The sequence below is a fragment of the Zingiber officinale genome, chromosome 4A (assembly GCF_018446385.1).
Source record: "Zingiber officinale cultivar Zhangliang chromosome 4A, Zo_v1.1, whole genome shotgun sequence".
Lineage (NCBI taxonomy): Eukaryota > Viridiplantae > Streptophyta > Magnoliopsida > Zingiberales > Zingiberaceae > Zingiber > Zingiber officinale.
Window position 1 is genome coordinate 124,304,383 of NC_055992.1, and position 16,311 is coordinate 124,320,693.

At 48.4% G+C, this 16,311-nt stretch overlaps 1 protein-coding gene across 1 annotated transcript; it reads left to right on the forward strand.

The window, feature by feature from the left end:
- Positions 1–12,297: 12,297 nt before the first annotated feature.
- LOC121970945 (RHOMBOID-like protein 12, mitochondrial) lies at positions 12,298–16,102 on the forward strand. Its single transcript, XM_042521978.1, has 8 exons — positions 12,298–12,805; positions 13,084–13,204; positions 13,341–13,460; positions 14,312–14,422; positions 14,561–14,599; positions 15,047–15,151; positions 15,227–15,268; positions 15,792–16,102. The coding sequence occupies exons 1-8, from the start codon at positions 12,453–12,455 to the stop codon at positions 15,876–15,878; spliced, it is 978 nt and encodes a 325-aa protein (XP_042377912.1). The 5' UTR covers positions 12,298–12,452; the 3' UTR covers positions 15,879–16,102.
- The last annotated feature ends 209 nt before the right edge of the window (positions 16,103–16,311 follow it).

Genomic DNA, 16,311 nt, shown 5'->3' on the forward strand with positions numbered 1-16,311 from the left:
ACTTCCTGAAGGGTCTCAGCTTGAGAACCGATGAAGGGCTGACTAAGCGGTTAATGGCCGAGCCGATCATCCGGGTATGTCCGAGCGGAGTTAGATAACCCATCCATGGGTTTGGGTTTCCGACGCCAAGGAAGGAGGATCGAAGGGCCGACCGGGAGCCCGAACGTCAGGGGCCAAAGAGCCGAGCGGGCAACCCGCCCGGACAAAATAAGGGCGAGGGGAGAAGAAGGTGGCCGAGCGGCCTATGCGCTCGGCTCGGGATATGGAATATCGGCAGAAGCATGTCTGATGATTAGGCCGTACATAAGATCGCACGATGGAGGATCTTGTCGTCACATCATGGAAAGGTTGATACAGTAGCAGTATGGCCTCATGGACGCCTTTTCTGACGGGTCCATATCTGGGCATGGCCCTTCTGACAGACCCATACCTGGGCATGGTCAAATGCAGGTGGCTGCTTTGATTGGCGCGCCCAGGCTTCTTCGAGGGGTCTATATAAGGCCTCTATTTCTTCACCGGAGGTATGCACGTCTTCATCTTGAGGCTACCTTCTTGTCATTCCTCGCCTGACTTGAGCGTCGGAGGACCGTCGCCGGGATACCCCTCCCGGCTCGGTTTTGTTGCAGGTTCGCCGGAGTACTCGAGGATCCAGCAGAGAGCGCCACGTGCCCAGCGTCCGCTGACTCTTGGTTCGGACAGGATCAAATTGGCGCCGTCTGTGGGAAAGCTCCTGCATCCGATCGGAGACAATGGACGAGGCTGGACGACAACACACGGTGACGCTTTCAACAGAGGAACTCGACGCCCTGGTCGAGATAAGGGCCGCCAAACTCATGGAGCAAAAACAAAAAGCATCCGCCGAGCGGGCGGAGCAGCAAGCAACATCTGCGTCTCATGGCCGAGCGGAAGCACCTCCAACCACCGTCGCATTCCATCGGGCCTTGTTTCGCACCCCTGAAGCCATACCAGCCCGAAGAGATAGAGGACCTTCCTCAGATGAAATGCCAAGGCGGGATGACAGGAAGGGAAAAGCTCCCCGAGCGGACTCCTCCCCCGAGCGGATCAATCGTCAATTTTCGGAGGTTATCCTACGAGACCCTCTGCCCAAGCACTACGTGCCTCCGACGATCGGCGAATACAATGGAACAACAGACCCGGATGATCATCTGGGTAAGTTCGATAATACAGCCACGCTCCATCAGTACACAGATGGAGTAAAGTGTAGGGTTTTCCTTACCACCCTCTCGGGATCGGCTCAACGGTGGTTTCGAAGGTTGCCGGACGGATCCATCACGAGCTTCAAGGAATTCCGAACGGCCTTCCTCCACCACTTCGCCAGCAGTCGGCGTTACCAGAAGACAAGTGTCAGCTTGTTTGCCATCAAGCAAGAGCCGAGAGAATCGCTTCGAGCTTACATTCAGCGGTTCAACCAAGTGGCGATGGATATCCCAACGGCCACATCGGAGACAATGATGAATGCCTTCACGCAAGGCCTTGTGGACGGGGACTTCTTCCGATCGCTCATCCGAAAGCCGCCCCGAGATTATGATCACATGCTGCATCGGGCCAACGAATACATAAATGTGGAAGAAGCGCAAGCCGCTCGGAAAAAGGAAGCTCCAGCCGAGCGGGCACCTATTCATGCCGAGCGGAAACAGCAAGCCGCTCAGCAGCCGCCTAGAGGACCGAGGGCCGAAGCAATCCGATCCCCACACACCAGATCTCACGTACAAGAGGTGGCTGCCACTCGGCCCAAGCCAAAGAAGAGGTGGACCCCTATGTTCTGCTCCTACCACCAGACGGATACGCATAACACGAGGGATTGCCGAAGCCTTCCCTTTGTGTCCAATCCTGTTCCCAGGAAAGCCGAGCGACGGTCTCCTCCCACCGACAGGAGACTTAGGACTCATGAAGCTGACCGAACCCGCACCGAGAGGCGACATCAGTAGACACCCGATCGGCACCGATCCCCGAGGCAGGAGAATCGCCGGGCGTCCAGAGAACGGTCACGACCGTCCGCTCGGGAGGAGGAAAATAGGAGCAATACTTCCCGGGGCGAGATCAACGTTATTGCTGGCGGGCCGACCGGAGGAGACTCCAATCGAGCCAGAAAGGCGGGCGTCCGGCAACTTCAGATCCACGCGGTCGGTTGCAGCCAGGAGCGGGCGAGTGGATCGGAAATCACTTTCGGACCCGAGGACTTAGAAGGAGTAGAAGTGCCCCACGACGACGCGCTGCTCATTAAAGCGGTAATAGCAAATTACACCATTCACCGCGTATTTGTTGACACAGGAAGTTCGGTCAACATCATATTCAAGAAGGCGTTCGATCAGTTACAAATTGATCGAGCCGAGCTGCTGCCCATGACAACCCCGCTCTACGGGTTTACGGGTAACGAAGTTCAGCCGGTCGGACAAATCCGGCTGGCCACCTCGCTGGGAGAAGAGCCGCTCAGGAGGACCAGGACAGTTAACTTCGTGGTGGTCGACTCTCCCTCATCCTACAACGTCATTTTGGGACGACCGGCGCTCGGCGAATTCCGAGCAGTTGTCTCAACCTTCCATCAGAAGATAAAGTTCCCCGTGGAGGACAAAGTAGGAGAAGTGCGGGGAGATCAGCTAGCAGCTCGGCGGTGCTATATAGAGATGATCCGAGCAGAGGCTTGTTCCGCTCGGAAGGCTCCCCGAATTGAGGTACATGCCATAACCGAGAAACCTCCTGCTTTAATTTATGATGAAAAGGAGGAAGTCCAGATCCATCCGACCCGATCGGAGGCCACGACTTTTATCGCCTCTGATCTGGCGGAAGAACAGAAGGAGAAGCTGATCCAATGCCTCCAACGAAATCATGATGTCTTCGTCTGGTCGACACATGAGTTACCTGGGATTTCGCCGAGCCTAGCGCAACATGAATTGCATGTCCGACCGGACGCTCGGCCAGTGAAGCAGAGAAAAAGGGACTTCAGCGCCGAGCAGAATGCCATCATCCGGACGGAAGTAGAAACTTCTGAAGGCCGGTCACATACGCGAGGTGCAGTTCCCGAGCTGGCTGGCCAACGTAGTCTTGGTCTCCAAGCCGGGCGGCAAGTGGAGGGTCTGCATCGACTTTCGAGATTTAAACAAGGCATGCCCCAAGGATTTTTATCCTCTGCCCCGGATAGATCAGTTGGTGGACTCCACAGCCGGCTGCGAACTAATTTGCATGCTTGATGCTTACCAAGGATATCATCAAGTACCGCTCGCCCGGGAAGACCAAGAAAAAGTAAGCTTCGTAACGGCTGACGGCACATATTGTTACAATGTGATGCCGTTCGGATTGAAGAATGCCGGAGCCACCTATCAACGCTTGATGAACAAGGTTTTCAAGGAGCAGATCGGGCGGAATCTGGAAGTTTATGTTGACGACATTCTTATCAAATCCGTCCGAGCGGCCGATCTTTTCAAGGATATGGAAGAAACCTTCCGAACACTGCGCAAATATGGAGTCAAGCTAAATCCACAGAAGTGCCTGTTCGGAGCTAAAGGAGGGCGTTTCTTGGGGTACATAGTGACCGAGCGGGGAATAGAAGCAAATCCCAGCAAGGTGAAAGCACTGCAAGACATGCCGTCCCCTAGAAATACTAGAGAAGTGCAGAGGTTGACCGGTCGGATAACTGCTTTATCCAGATTCATCTCCAGAACCGCCGACCGGAGCCTTCCATTCTTCAAGGTTCTGCGCAAGGCTGCTAAGTTCCAGTGGGATGAAGAATGTGACCGAGCATTTGAAGAGTTGAAGATATATCTTAATTCTCTGCCAGTGTTAGCCAAGCCGATCGGGGGTGAGTCACTTTATATGTATCTGTCGTCAACTGAGCATGCTGTGGGCTCAGCACTTGTGAGGGCGAACGGCGAAGAGCAGCCGGTGTATTTTCTAAGCCATATTTTAAAAGACGCTGAATCTCGTTACACCGGGCTCGAGAAGTTGGCTTTCGCTTTGGTTCTTGCCGCTCGGCGCCTGCGACCGTATTTCTTGGCCCATACCATTATTGTCCGGACGAACAGTCCACTTGGAAGAGTGCTGTTGAATCCGGAAGCGTCTGGACGGCTTATCAAGTGGACGACAGAATTGAGTGAATTTGACATCCAATATCAGCCCCGCTCGGCGATTAAAGCCCAATCCTTGGCTGATTTTGTGACCGAAGTGCAAAGGCCAGAGCCTGAAGCTATGTGGAGAATATATGTGGATGGATCCTCCACTCGGCTTGGAAGTGGGATCGGAATATTACTACTCTCACCTCAGGAAGAAAAGATGCACCTATCCGTCCGGCTAGATTACAAAGCTACTAACAACGAAGCAGAGTATGAGGCCCTCATAGCCGGATTGCAGGCAGCACGGCATGTGGGAGCAGCTCGGGTGACACTCTATTCTGATTCACAGTTGGCCGCTCAGCAACTTTCCGGCACCTTTGAAATCAACTGTGTTCGGCTCAAACTCTACGCTGAGGCCTTTGAAAAACTCAAAGCTACTTTCCAAGAGGTGCTTATTCAGAAGATCCCCCGAACGGAGAACCAGGCAGCCGATGAGTTAGCCAAACTAGCGAGCTCAATAACGCCGGTCGCCGTTCAGCAACCAATTGAAAAAACGCTACTGGTGGCGCATGTCGATCGGATGCAAGGCCTCACATTTCCAAGTGACTGGAGGACACCCATTATAGAATTCCTCCGTTCGGGCACCACACCATCCGATGAATATGCAGCCCGGCTCCTCAGAAGAAGAGCCGGTCGGTTCACACTCATCGGAGATCAGCTTTACAAGAAAGCTTTCTCGCGCCCTTTGCTGAAATGTGTAAGCTCGGAGGACTCAGCTTACATCCTCCAGGAAGTACATCAAGGATCATGCGGGGGTCATCCGGGCGGACGCTCATTGGCCAAGAAGATCCTCTTGGCCGGATACTTTTGGCCAACTTTACAAACAGATGCCGCTCAGACAGTATCTACATGCCTTTCATGCCAGAAGTATCACAACTTCTCCCACCGACCGGCAGAGGAGATGAAGGCATCAACCATCTCATGTCCGTTCGATCAATGGGGAATGGATATTGTGGGTCCATTTCCGATGGCGACCGGACAGAGGAAATTTTTACTAATGGCGGTAGATTATTTCTCCAAGTGGGTGGAGGCCGAGCCGCTGGCAAAGATCACTGAACATATGGTTAAAAAATTCATTTGGCAACACATCATTTGTCGGTTCGGCATCCCTCGCCGACTAGTGTCCGACAACGGGCGGCAGTTTACAGGGAAGATGTTAGAGGATTGGTGCAAAAGCTACGACATTGAGCAACATTTCACGTCCGTAGCCTATCCTTAGAGCAACGGTCAAGCTGAAGTCGCCAACCGAGAGATTCTTCGTGTTCTGCGCGCTCGGCTCGACCATTTGGGAGGGAGTTGGCCGGATGAAGTGCCGAGCGTCTTGTGGGCTATCCGAACGACGCCAAAAGAAGGGACGGGAGTCACACCGTTCCATTTGGTATATGGCGGTGAGGCTGTCATACCGGTCGAAGTCGGCGTTGAGTCAGCCAGGATCCAGAGCTATGATGATGACAACACCGAACGAAGAAACATGGAGCTGGACTTGGTAGAAGAGGAGAGGGCAAAGGCGTCCGTTCGGCTGATGGCATACCGTCAGCGGATGAAGCAAAACTACAACCGGCGCGTAATTCCCAGATCGTTCCAAGTCGGCGATCTTGTCTGGAAGAAAGTCAAGCCGGTCGGCGACGTCGGCAAGCTTGAAGCGCCATGGGCAGGCCCTTTCAAAATCATCGAAAAGCTCCGCTCGGGCGCGTATTATCTGGAGGATGAGGACGGACGACAGCTAGATAGGCCGTGGAGCGCGAACCACCTCCAGCCTTACCGGGCGGGGTGAAAGGTGTATCACTGTAAATCACCCTGTGTATTTCATTTTTCGACTAAATACTTGAAATGCAGAGATGAAAAGTCAAAGGAGCGAATATAAGGCATTATCATCGTAGCGCGAAGGCCCCCGAGCCGATCGGCCGGGAGGTTTATATGGTTAAGACTTGTAAGCAAATAACCCGTGCCATTCGGCCGGAAGTAAATTGGTCTAGCCAAGCGCTCGAGGAACGAAGGCCCCGCGCCGTTCGGCTGGAGGTAAATGGGTCGAGCCAAGCGCTCGAGGATCGAAGGCCCCGTACCATTCGGACGGAGGTATATTATCCGAGCCAAAATACTCGACGAAGTAGATCCTGAGCCGTTCGGCCAGGAGGGCATTATCCAAGCTGGGTGAAAGGTAACGAGCTACGCCGAACGGAAGTGTCAAAATTAGCCTTAACGGCCGTCTAGCCCAGACGTTAAACCGTAGAGCCGCGCCAACCGGCTATAAATATCCGCGCCGACGAGCACCGTCGTTAAAGATCGAGAGCCGCGCCGACCGGCTATAAATATCCGCGCCGACGAGCACCGTCGTTAAAGATCGAGAGCCGCGCCGACCGGCTATAAATATCCGCGCCGACGAGCACCGTCGTCAAAGATCGAGAGCCGCGCCGACCGGCTATAAATATCCGCGCCGACGATCACCGTCGTCAAAGATCGAGAGCCGCGCCGACCGGCTATAAATATCCGCGCCGACGAGCTCCGTCGTTAAAGATCAAGAGACGAGCCGGCGTCTATAAACCCTCCGAGCGGAAGACCGACGAGCACCGTCGTTAAAGATCGAGAGCCGCGCCGACCGGCTATAAATATCCGCGCCGACGAGCACCGTCGTTAAAGATCGAGAGCCGCGCCGACCGGCTATAAATATCCGCGCCGACGAGCTCCGTCGTTAAAGATCAAGAGACGAGCCGGCGTCTATAAACCCTCCGAGCGGAAGACCGACGAGCACCGTCGTTAAAGATCGAGAGCCGCGCCGACCGGCTATAAATATCCGCGCCGACGAGCACCGTCGTTAAAGATCGAGAGCCGCGCCGACCGGCTATAAATATCCGCACCGACGAGCACCGTCGTTAAAGATCGAGAGCCGCGCCGACCGGCTATAAATATCCGCGCCGACGAGCACCGTCGTTAAAGATCGAGAGCCGCGCCGACCGGCTATAAATATCCGCGCCGACGAGCACCGTCGTTAAAGATCGAGAGCCGCGCCGACCGGCTGTAAATATCCGCGCCGACGAGCACCGTCGTTAAAGATCGAGAGCCGCGCCGACCGGCTATAAATGTCCGCGCCGAAGAGCACCGTCGTTAAAAATCGAGAGCCGTGCCGATCGGCTATAAACATCCCGAGCGGAATAACGAATGCCAGAGTAAGAAATCGTGGAAACTACAAATATTAAAACGTTCAGGCCCGATTGGGAGTTAGTCCTTCGATACTCGGCGTTTGTGGACTTCACAAAGGCAGGATACATGCAAAGAGAGTAGGCCACCTCGCTCGGGCTCTATGCAATATGCCAAGCCGATCGGACGCGTGAAGGAGAACTCTTACGAGCAGGACTGACTCTAAGTATCAACGATAAGTAAACCAAAGAACATCAGGGACGATTAGTAGGAAAACAAGCAAAGGAACAGTTTCATTAGAAGAATTATGCCGAACGGCAGGTACAAAAATTTTACATCCGCCGAGCGGATGAAATACAGAAGGTACTTGAAATAACCCGCCTCACTCAGGGTCTTCAAAGTTGAAGAAGGCGTCCGGAATATCATCAATCATGGCCGCCAGGTCGGAGGCGGGAATATGCATTCCCTCGGGAAGGTGGCCCCCTTTCTTCAAGTATGTCATCGTGACTTTGACCGCTTCGGCGAAGGTGGAAGAGACGTTGTCACCGAATTTTACGCCGAACCTCTCCGAGTGGAGGTATTCTTGGCGCGCTGCAGCTAGGCGACTCGGCTCTCCCTCTTTATATTTTCTGAGGGCCGCTCGGGAAGCGGTTAAGGTGTCTTGTACAGCCTTCAAGTCCACCTCGGCCTTTGTGCGCTCTGCCGAACGGATCTCCCGCTCGGCATTCAGCTCGGCCTCTAGTTTCTTAGATTGCTGATCTAGGGCCCGGACTTCGACTTTCATTTTATCCAGATCAGCAATCGCTCGCCTCTTCCGGCCACTGGCGCGCTTCACGTCCCCGTCCCGTTTCTTCACCAAGTCTTCGAGTCGGGCCACCTCCGCAGCCAGATCGGCAGCCTTCTGCTGTTCGGCCTCGAGGGTTTGTTTCCCCCGCTCGGCCGACGGACCCCCCGACAATTGAAGTTTTTCCAGGAGACCCTCCAGCTCGGCTAGCCGACGGCTAGTGGCGATTTGCTCAGCCCAGCGCTGTAAAGGAAATAACGAAATCAGGAATCAAATAGTGGCATGGAACAGGAAGAAAAATGAATACCTGAGTGGCCTGCTGCATGTTGTTGTCGCCGAGCTGCTTGGGCGTCATGAGGGCCGCTTGAATCTGCGCGTCCTCAAAAAGCTTGGCAAGCGGACCCGTCAAGGTTATTTCGTGAACGGGGCTTGAGGGCCGATCGGCGGACAGTAAATATTCCTCCGATGGGAATCGGAGGGTGGTCTTGATGGTTGGGTGGCCGGCCGGCGCTTCTTCAGCTGCAGTCGCCTGGCCAGAGGACTCCCCTATGGTGGAAGTTTCGCCCAACCGATGTAAGCGGCGACGAGTCCGGGGAGGAGAGTCGGTGGGCTGCGCAGGAGGCGATGTCACAGGAGTCCCGATCTGCGACGGCGTGCGATCGGACGAAGTAACGCCGATCGGCTCGTGTGGTTCCCCCTCTTGGGGTGGCGGAGGACCGGAGTCTCTTCGACGTTTTCGCCGAAGTTCTAGCGGTGGATCCCCGGACGGGGGAATTCCCAGCTCGGCGGGAGCCGAGGAAACAGGATCCGCCTCAACCTCCGTTGAAGCGGATGGGGCAGCATCTGTTTCAGGGGCGGACTGCGCCCCCCCCTCTCCCGCATCTGCCGGGCGGCTGGGGATGAGACCCCGCTCGGCGAGCTCCTTTTTGGTGGCCGCCTCGATCTCCACGGCCTTCAGTTTCAGATGAGCGGTAGCTTTGGAGCGCCACATGACTTCAACTGCAATAGGAGAAATTAAAATCAATTAGATAAAAAAGGTAAAGGGAGTAAAGAGTCTCTTACCCATACGGTAGGGAAGATTGGCCCGAACGGGAGATAACCCAAAAATATATAACACCCCCTTGAGCAGCAACTGGTCGATCTTGTATCGCTGACCAGACAACCAATTCGCTGCATGAAGAGAGGCTGGATTGCTTCTAAACTTGCCGAGCTCCGGCTGAGTCGGCACAGCGGTCTGCCATTTGGTTCGAAATGCCGGCCGCTCGGGAAGTCGGATGTAGAAGAAAAATTCCTTCCAGTGCTTGTTGGAGGTCGGCATATTATCAAAAAATTTAAAGCCTATTCTACTCTGGAAAATGAAAGTGCCCAACTCGGATTGTTTGGGGTAGAAGAAGAAGTGGAATATTTTGGGGTCAAGTGGGATACTATGCAGCTTAAAGAGGACAACCACCCCGCTCAACAACCTAAAGGAGTTCGGTACAAGCTGGCCGAGCGGGATGCGGAAATAATTACAAACTTCCAAAATGAATGGGTGGGTAGGAAATCTAAGGCCGCCCTGGAATTGGTCTAGAAAAAAGCAAATGGTGCCGATCGGCGGGTTATGGGGCCGATCGGACGGGCTGGCTATAATTATTTCGTGGTCATCAGGGATCCCATACGTCCGAACGAGGCGCCGGGCACCCTCCTCATCAAACCGACTCTCCATGGTCATATACCAGGGACCGTGAACGTGAGTGACGGGTTCAGAGGAACTTGCCATCTCGGAGAGGCAAGAGAATAGCAAGAAATCAAAGGCAGGGAAACGAAAGGGGCGAAATGAGCAGAGAAGACCTAGTAAGTGAAGGAAGAAGACTCACTGGGAAGGAAACGGGTGAAAAGAATCACCGATGAGGTGATCGCCGCCTAAAAACAGACGCTAGATCGCCGGAGGCCGCAGCAACAGAACGAAGCAGAAGGCAACGCGCAAGCAAGCATGCGGCGAAGGGAGGAGAAGAAGATTTTATACTGCCGAGGCTGGTCGGCCTCCGCCGTCGGATGCAGGTCACGAAAGGCGAGGCCAACATCCGCCCGTCCATTTCAAAGCAATCGCGTCCCATCGTACTAAGCATCGCCGCCACGTGGGAAGAGCCACGTGGCGCCTTGCCACTAGGCGCAATTAATGCGCGTCATACCGCGCGTGTTGCGACTTAATGGGAAGGATTTGCGCAATTTTCGAGAAGATTTAGACAAGCAAGCATCCACATTGACCGACGAGGCATTCAAAACGAAGAGCCGAGCGGCTGAATCCGCCATAAGGGCCGAACGGCTCAAAGAATATTATAGGCGACGGTAAGGCGATGACCGCCCGCTCGGACACATATAGTCCAGTCAGTCGGACTCACGGCCTCCTTCGACTAGACTTGAAGGGAAGGCAAGTGATCCGGCAGTAAGAATGGGGAACCCACTTCCTGAAGGGTCTCAGCTTGAGAACCGATGAAGGGCTGACTAAGCGGTTAATGGCCGAGCCGATCATCCGGGTATGTCCGAGCGGAGTTAGATAACCCATCCATGGGTTTGGGTTTCCGACGCCAAGGCAGGAGGATCGAAGGGCCGACCGGGAGCCCGAACGTCAGGGGCCAAAGAGCCGAGCGGGCAACCCGCCCGGACAAAATAAGGGCGAGGGGAGAAGAAGGTGGCCGAGCGGCCTATGCGCTCGGCTCGGGATATGGAATATCGGCAGAAGCATGTCTGATGATTAGGCCGTACATAAGATCGCACGATGGAGGATCTTGCCGTCACATCATGGAAAGGTTGATACAGTAACAGTATGGCCTCATGGACGCCTTTTCTGACGGGTCCATATCTGGGCATGGCCCTTCTGACAGACCCATGCCTGGGCATGGTCAAATGCAGGTGGCTGCTTTGATTGGCGCGTCCAGGCTTCTTCGAGGGGTCTATATAAGGCCTCCATTTCTTCACCGGAGGTATGCACGTCTTCATCTTGAGGCTACCTTCTTGTCATTCCTCGCCTGACTTGAGCGTCGGAGGACCGTCGCCGGGACACCCCTCCCGGCTCGGCTTTGTTGCAGGTTCACCGGAGTACTCGAGGATCCAGCAGAGAGCGCCACGTGCCCAGCGTCCGCTGACTCTTGGTTCGGACAGGATCAGTTGATTAATGAGAAAATTTTTTAATAATACACCGTAGTTGAGTTTTATGGTCAGTTTACTTGGGAGAGCAAAAACCAAAACTAAGGAAAAGTTTCCGCAGTAGAAAAGTTTCCGTCATTTACTTTATTAAAATTTTCAGAAGGAAGAGAAACGCAATCCATCAACGGATAGTTTTAGAGTCAAAATCGGACGGAAAGCAGCCAATGGAAAAAATGACGCATGTACCCCTTTTTATTCATAAAATTACACCATATACCAAAAAAAATAATGCATATACAATTTTTAACTTATAAAATTACACCATATACCTAAAAAAAATAACGCATGTACCATTTTTTATTTACAAAATTATATTACATGTATCCACCTTCCTCTATCAATATAAACAAATATGTAAAGGAAGGAATTTTTTCACCCTTTCTCTTTTCTTCCTTCGAGTATAATTTTTCACTAATTCCTTTCACTTCCTCATCCATGTTTTAGAGTAAACAGAGTATTAAATTCTAAATCTCTGATTAATGCGTCTGTGATAATTCCTAATAAACTTTAAAATTATTTTTTTTATGAAAGGTAAAAATAACATTAATGTAATTTAATTTTGAGTATGAAAAGTTAGTAAAAGGTTCATATTCTTAATAAAATAGTAAGATAAAGTCGAATGACAATTATAATAATAAGTGATTATGGTCATTTTGTGTTACTCATAGTCCGTTAGATTATGTGACAGGAGGTAAATTACGAAAGCTCGTCTATATTCAACCATCAAATGATTAAGGGGTCAAAAAAGTATTTTTTCGAAGACATATGTTCATCAAAAATGGATCGCTATCTTATTATAACAAATCTATCACCTTCTAACTTATATGACATTATTATTATTATTAGTAGTAGTAGTAATAGTAGTTGAATTTAAGTGGTATCTCTAACATATCTCATCCTTTTAGAACACAACATTATTATTATTATTATTATTATTATTTTCTCTTTCAAGAGAGAACTAATTGTCATGTAAACAAAGAATAATCCTTCCAAGTGAACCGTCTTTTCATCTCCCGTTACTTTTCCGTCCAACGAAACACCTACCGAGACTAAGGATTTAACAACACGGCCCAGTTAGAACGGTGCCCTACGAACCAAACCAAGAAGTAGCTGGCGCGCCCGGCGATCGCCGTCGAGGCCAGGCGCAGTGTGCATCGGAATACTAGGGCGACTTACGGAGGCCTCTCCGATTCCGAGGAGAGAAACCTGAAACTAGGCAGATGCGGAGGAATCATTTCGGCAAGTTTCTCGCGCTCTGCTTCTCCAAGCGATGCAACTCATCCCCCATTGCCTCCTCCCCTTTCCATGGCTGCTCCATTCCTCACTCCTACCGAGCTTCTCCTTTCCCGCGTTCGCCGCGTCCCGACGCCGACCCGCCGATCGCTTCCGCCTTCGCCCCTGGCGGCCTCCGTCGTTTCTCGCAGCCACCGAAGGCGGTCCCTTTCTATGCGTCGACTCCCGTTGGCCTCAAGGGTCTCGTCGTAGAGGGTGCCTGCGCGCTCAAGATCTCCTTCCAGAGGCGGTCCGGGTTTGATCCCAAGCGGCTCCTCTCCTTGCCGCAGCAGTTTCTCTGGTAAGCTATGTCATTCTTCGCCTGAATAGTGAAATTTTGATCGGTATCTTTTTGTTCCAATGACGCTGCTCCCCTTTGAGAATCTAGTTTGTCACTGTCAAAATCAGAAGTCGAGCAGATCAAGCAAAATAATTCCTTTCCTAACAGTCACGCTGCTTGAATGATTCGAAATGTCATTGAGTTTGTGCTGTCAATGTGTTCAAGATATCTGAGTTTTCCTTTTGAACAAGCTTCCGCAATTTTTTCTGAAAAAAAAATTGTGCTTTTTAAAATAACAGGAAAAGATTTATGCCTGTTGGCCATGGAGACGAAGTTGTTTATGGCCTTCTTGGAGCTAATGTTGCTGTTTTTTTGTTATGGAGGATTGTTGATCCTTCATTCATGGGGAAGCATTTTATGGTATCTACTTTGCTTATTCATGAGGGTTGCTGTTTTTCTATTCACACATTTGCAGCTCACATTTGTGGTAGCGCTTTCATTCTTCCTGTGAATGAAATGGAAATTTGATCTTTTCACTCTTACATTCATTGAGCAGATTTCTCTTGATAACTTCAAAAGCGGGCGTTTGCACACTTTGATTACTAGTGCATTCAGTCATTCTGATTTCCACCACCTCCTGACTAATATGATTGGTCTTTACTTCTTTGGCCCAAGTGTAAGTCCTTAATGCACAAAGGCTATATTAATGTTAAGATTTTTCTGGTTTCTCAATGATGTTGTTTAATTGTGTTAATAATGTTCCTTGAGCATTTATTTAATGATTAAACCAAACTGAAACTTATTTGAATGTTCTTTCTAATCTTTTGTTGATGATTGATTTTTTTTTCTTCATTCAATATTAAAATATTAATTCTATGCTTGGTGAAGATTTTGATGGATAAGTATAATATATACTTACACTTGGAATTTAGAGTCTAACTTTAGTTTCATAACTTGCTCAAAATTCTTGATCAATTCAAAGTACTTTTCTCTAGCATTGCCTACAAGAATTTACATCATTACTAGTTTGTCTCCTAATGCAGATCTCTTGAAGTGAAAATTGGAACCATCAATTTATGAGAACATAGCAAAAAATTTGTTTTCATTGATGAAAGTCTGAAATGGCTAGGGTTCATTGATTTGGATAACCAGAATTGTTGACATTCAAACCATAAATCTATAAAAGATAGAATGTGATTTTTGGAAAGGTTACCCACTTGTATAAAACAAACTTACAAGTAAGGTTGCTTGAGAATACAGGGAAGATAGCACATCTTTTGTGCAGATGATTTTAGGCTTTTGCGTTGATAACAATAGCCATTAGATTAAGCCCACCAATAAACTTTATGTTTGCTAATATTTTTCTGATGGATTTTGGAAGATAAAATGTCGTGTATTTTAATTCAACTGTAAAAGTAAGTTTTTTGTTACTGGCTAGTTTTGTATTTTTTAGGTCTTTTTGACTGGTATATTGCAACTCTATTGTAATATCTACTAATCACTGATGCACTAATGTCTACTGAACAGATTGTCAGCCTATTTGGTCCTGAATTTTTGCTGAAGTTATACTTAGGAGGTGCATTAGGTGGATCAGTTTTTTACTTAGCGCACAAGGCATTCATGGTGCCATCTTCGAAGGTAACATGCATTGCTGCTATTATGACTCATATATACCAACATGACCTCAGATGCTTCCGTTGATTTCACTTGTTTTTAACCTATAGTCTTCTTATTAAATCAATAACCTTGTAAAAGTTTTTGTGTTGATACATTCAGGGTTATCGAGGATGGGATGAATCAAGAATTCCAGGACTGGTATGTGTCAACTCTAGTCAAAACATACAAAATATGTTGCATATACATTTAGCTTAATGCTGGATGTATATCTTCAGTGTTTTTATGCATCTATGGGAGCCTACCATTTTCTGAACTAGTGTTGTAAAACCCTTCCATCATAGCTAGAAGCTTCATCTTAACCAAAATAATGGAAAAATTCTTGGATTTTTCATCATTGAATAGAAAGAAATAGGAGAAGTTGTCAATAAACTACAAAAATATTCAGTTATTCATGACATTTATTCCCTAGTTGTCCAGGTGCAGCTATATAGTGGAAATTGCTATATCTGTGTTTCCTGTTGCATAACTATATCATCACTTAGTATAAGTGTTGCAAGCAAATTTTTAAACTGTTAATTTCATTTTAATACAAGCAACTAATATCTCAGTTTTTTCCTCTCAAATTTGTCTTACTTTGTCATGCAGGGTGCAAGTGCTGCTGTAAATGCTATAATTCTTCTTCATGTGTTTCTCTTCCCTAAAAATATTTATTATGTAAATCTCATTATACCTGTTCCTGCAGCACTGTTGGTAAGTCCATACTATTTGCTTTCATGATACGAATGTTCATTGCAAAAAAAAAGGCCTAATGATGTGTGATCACAGGGAGCATTCTTGATTGGAAGCGACCTATGGAGGATCAAGAAGGTATGTGAAAAGTGAGAATAATATATTAGACATAGCATGTAGAATCAAACCTATGAATTAAACCGCCATATGAATTACAGAGGCTGTGAAGGTCCTCTTTCACGTTGACAAGGCATATTAGTAAATTGAGCTGACTCAAAACATATAGAATAATAAAATAGATATGATTCTCAAATAGAAGTGGTAGTTGTATTGCATAAAGTATTTTATGCAGAATTAAACAATCATTTAAAGAAGCATGAGCGATGGACTTAAACACTCCATGGAATGTTCTTTATCATTAATTTCCTTCTATTAATCTGGGAAGGCGCATTAGTTCCTTTTTTCCATTCATATATAACTGCGAATTTCTTCTCTTTGAATTATATATATATATATATATAATCGTCAACCAGCTAAGCTCAAGTATAATATTGAGTAGAACATTCTTTCAAGTTCAACTAAGAGACAACTACCCATTGACCTCCACCTCATTTTTTAGGCCATTTACCATGTATTATTTCCTTGTTTTGTCAATTCGCAGGGAGAGGAACACATTTCAGGTGCTGCTCATTTGGGGGGTGCCGTGGTGGCTGCGTTGGTATTTGCTAGAATTAAGCGCTGGATTTGATCAGGAGAATGCCCTTCAAAATCCTCTCTCTTGTTTTTAGTTTTTATGCATTTTAAAATTCTGATGCATGTGTATAGGTAGTGCATGACACTGCCAGTAACTATAATGCTCATCCATTTGTTTTCATGGGATTAAATAGCAAGAACACATCTGATATTGTTTATGCAAGGAATTCTCAGGGAATAGAATGGAGGACTAGAATAAAAATACTTTTTATTTGGTTATTTTGTCTAAGTTTAAAATATGTATGGTTTGTCCATTTCACTTTGTTTATTCAAAATATACTTTCTTTGATGAACTAAGTAATATTCTTTGAAGAGTGTACGGTTATTTATCTAACAGTGTAGGTAAAATTTTGAAATTATTAAATTGCGCAGGTTGTTTTAAAATTATTAAATTATATATCCATTTTTCTATTATTCCTATTGGTTGA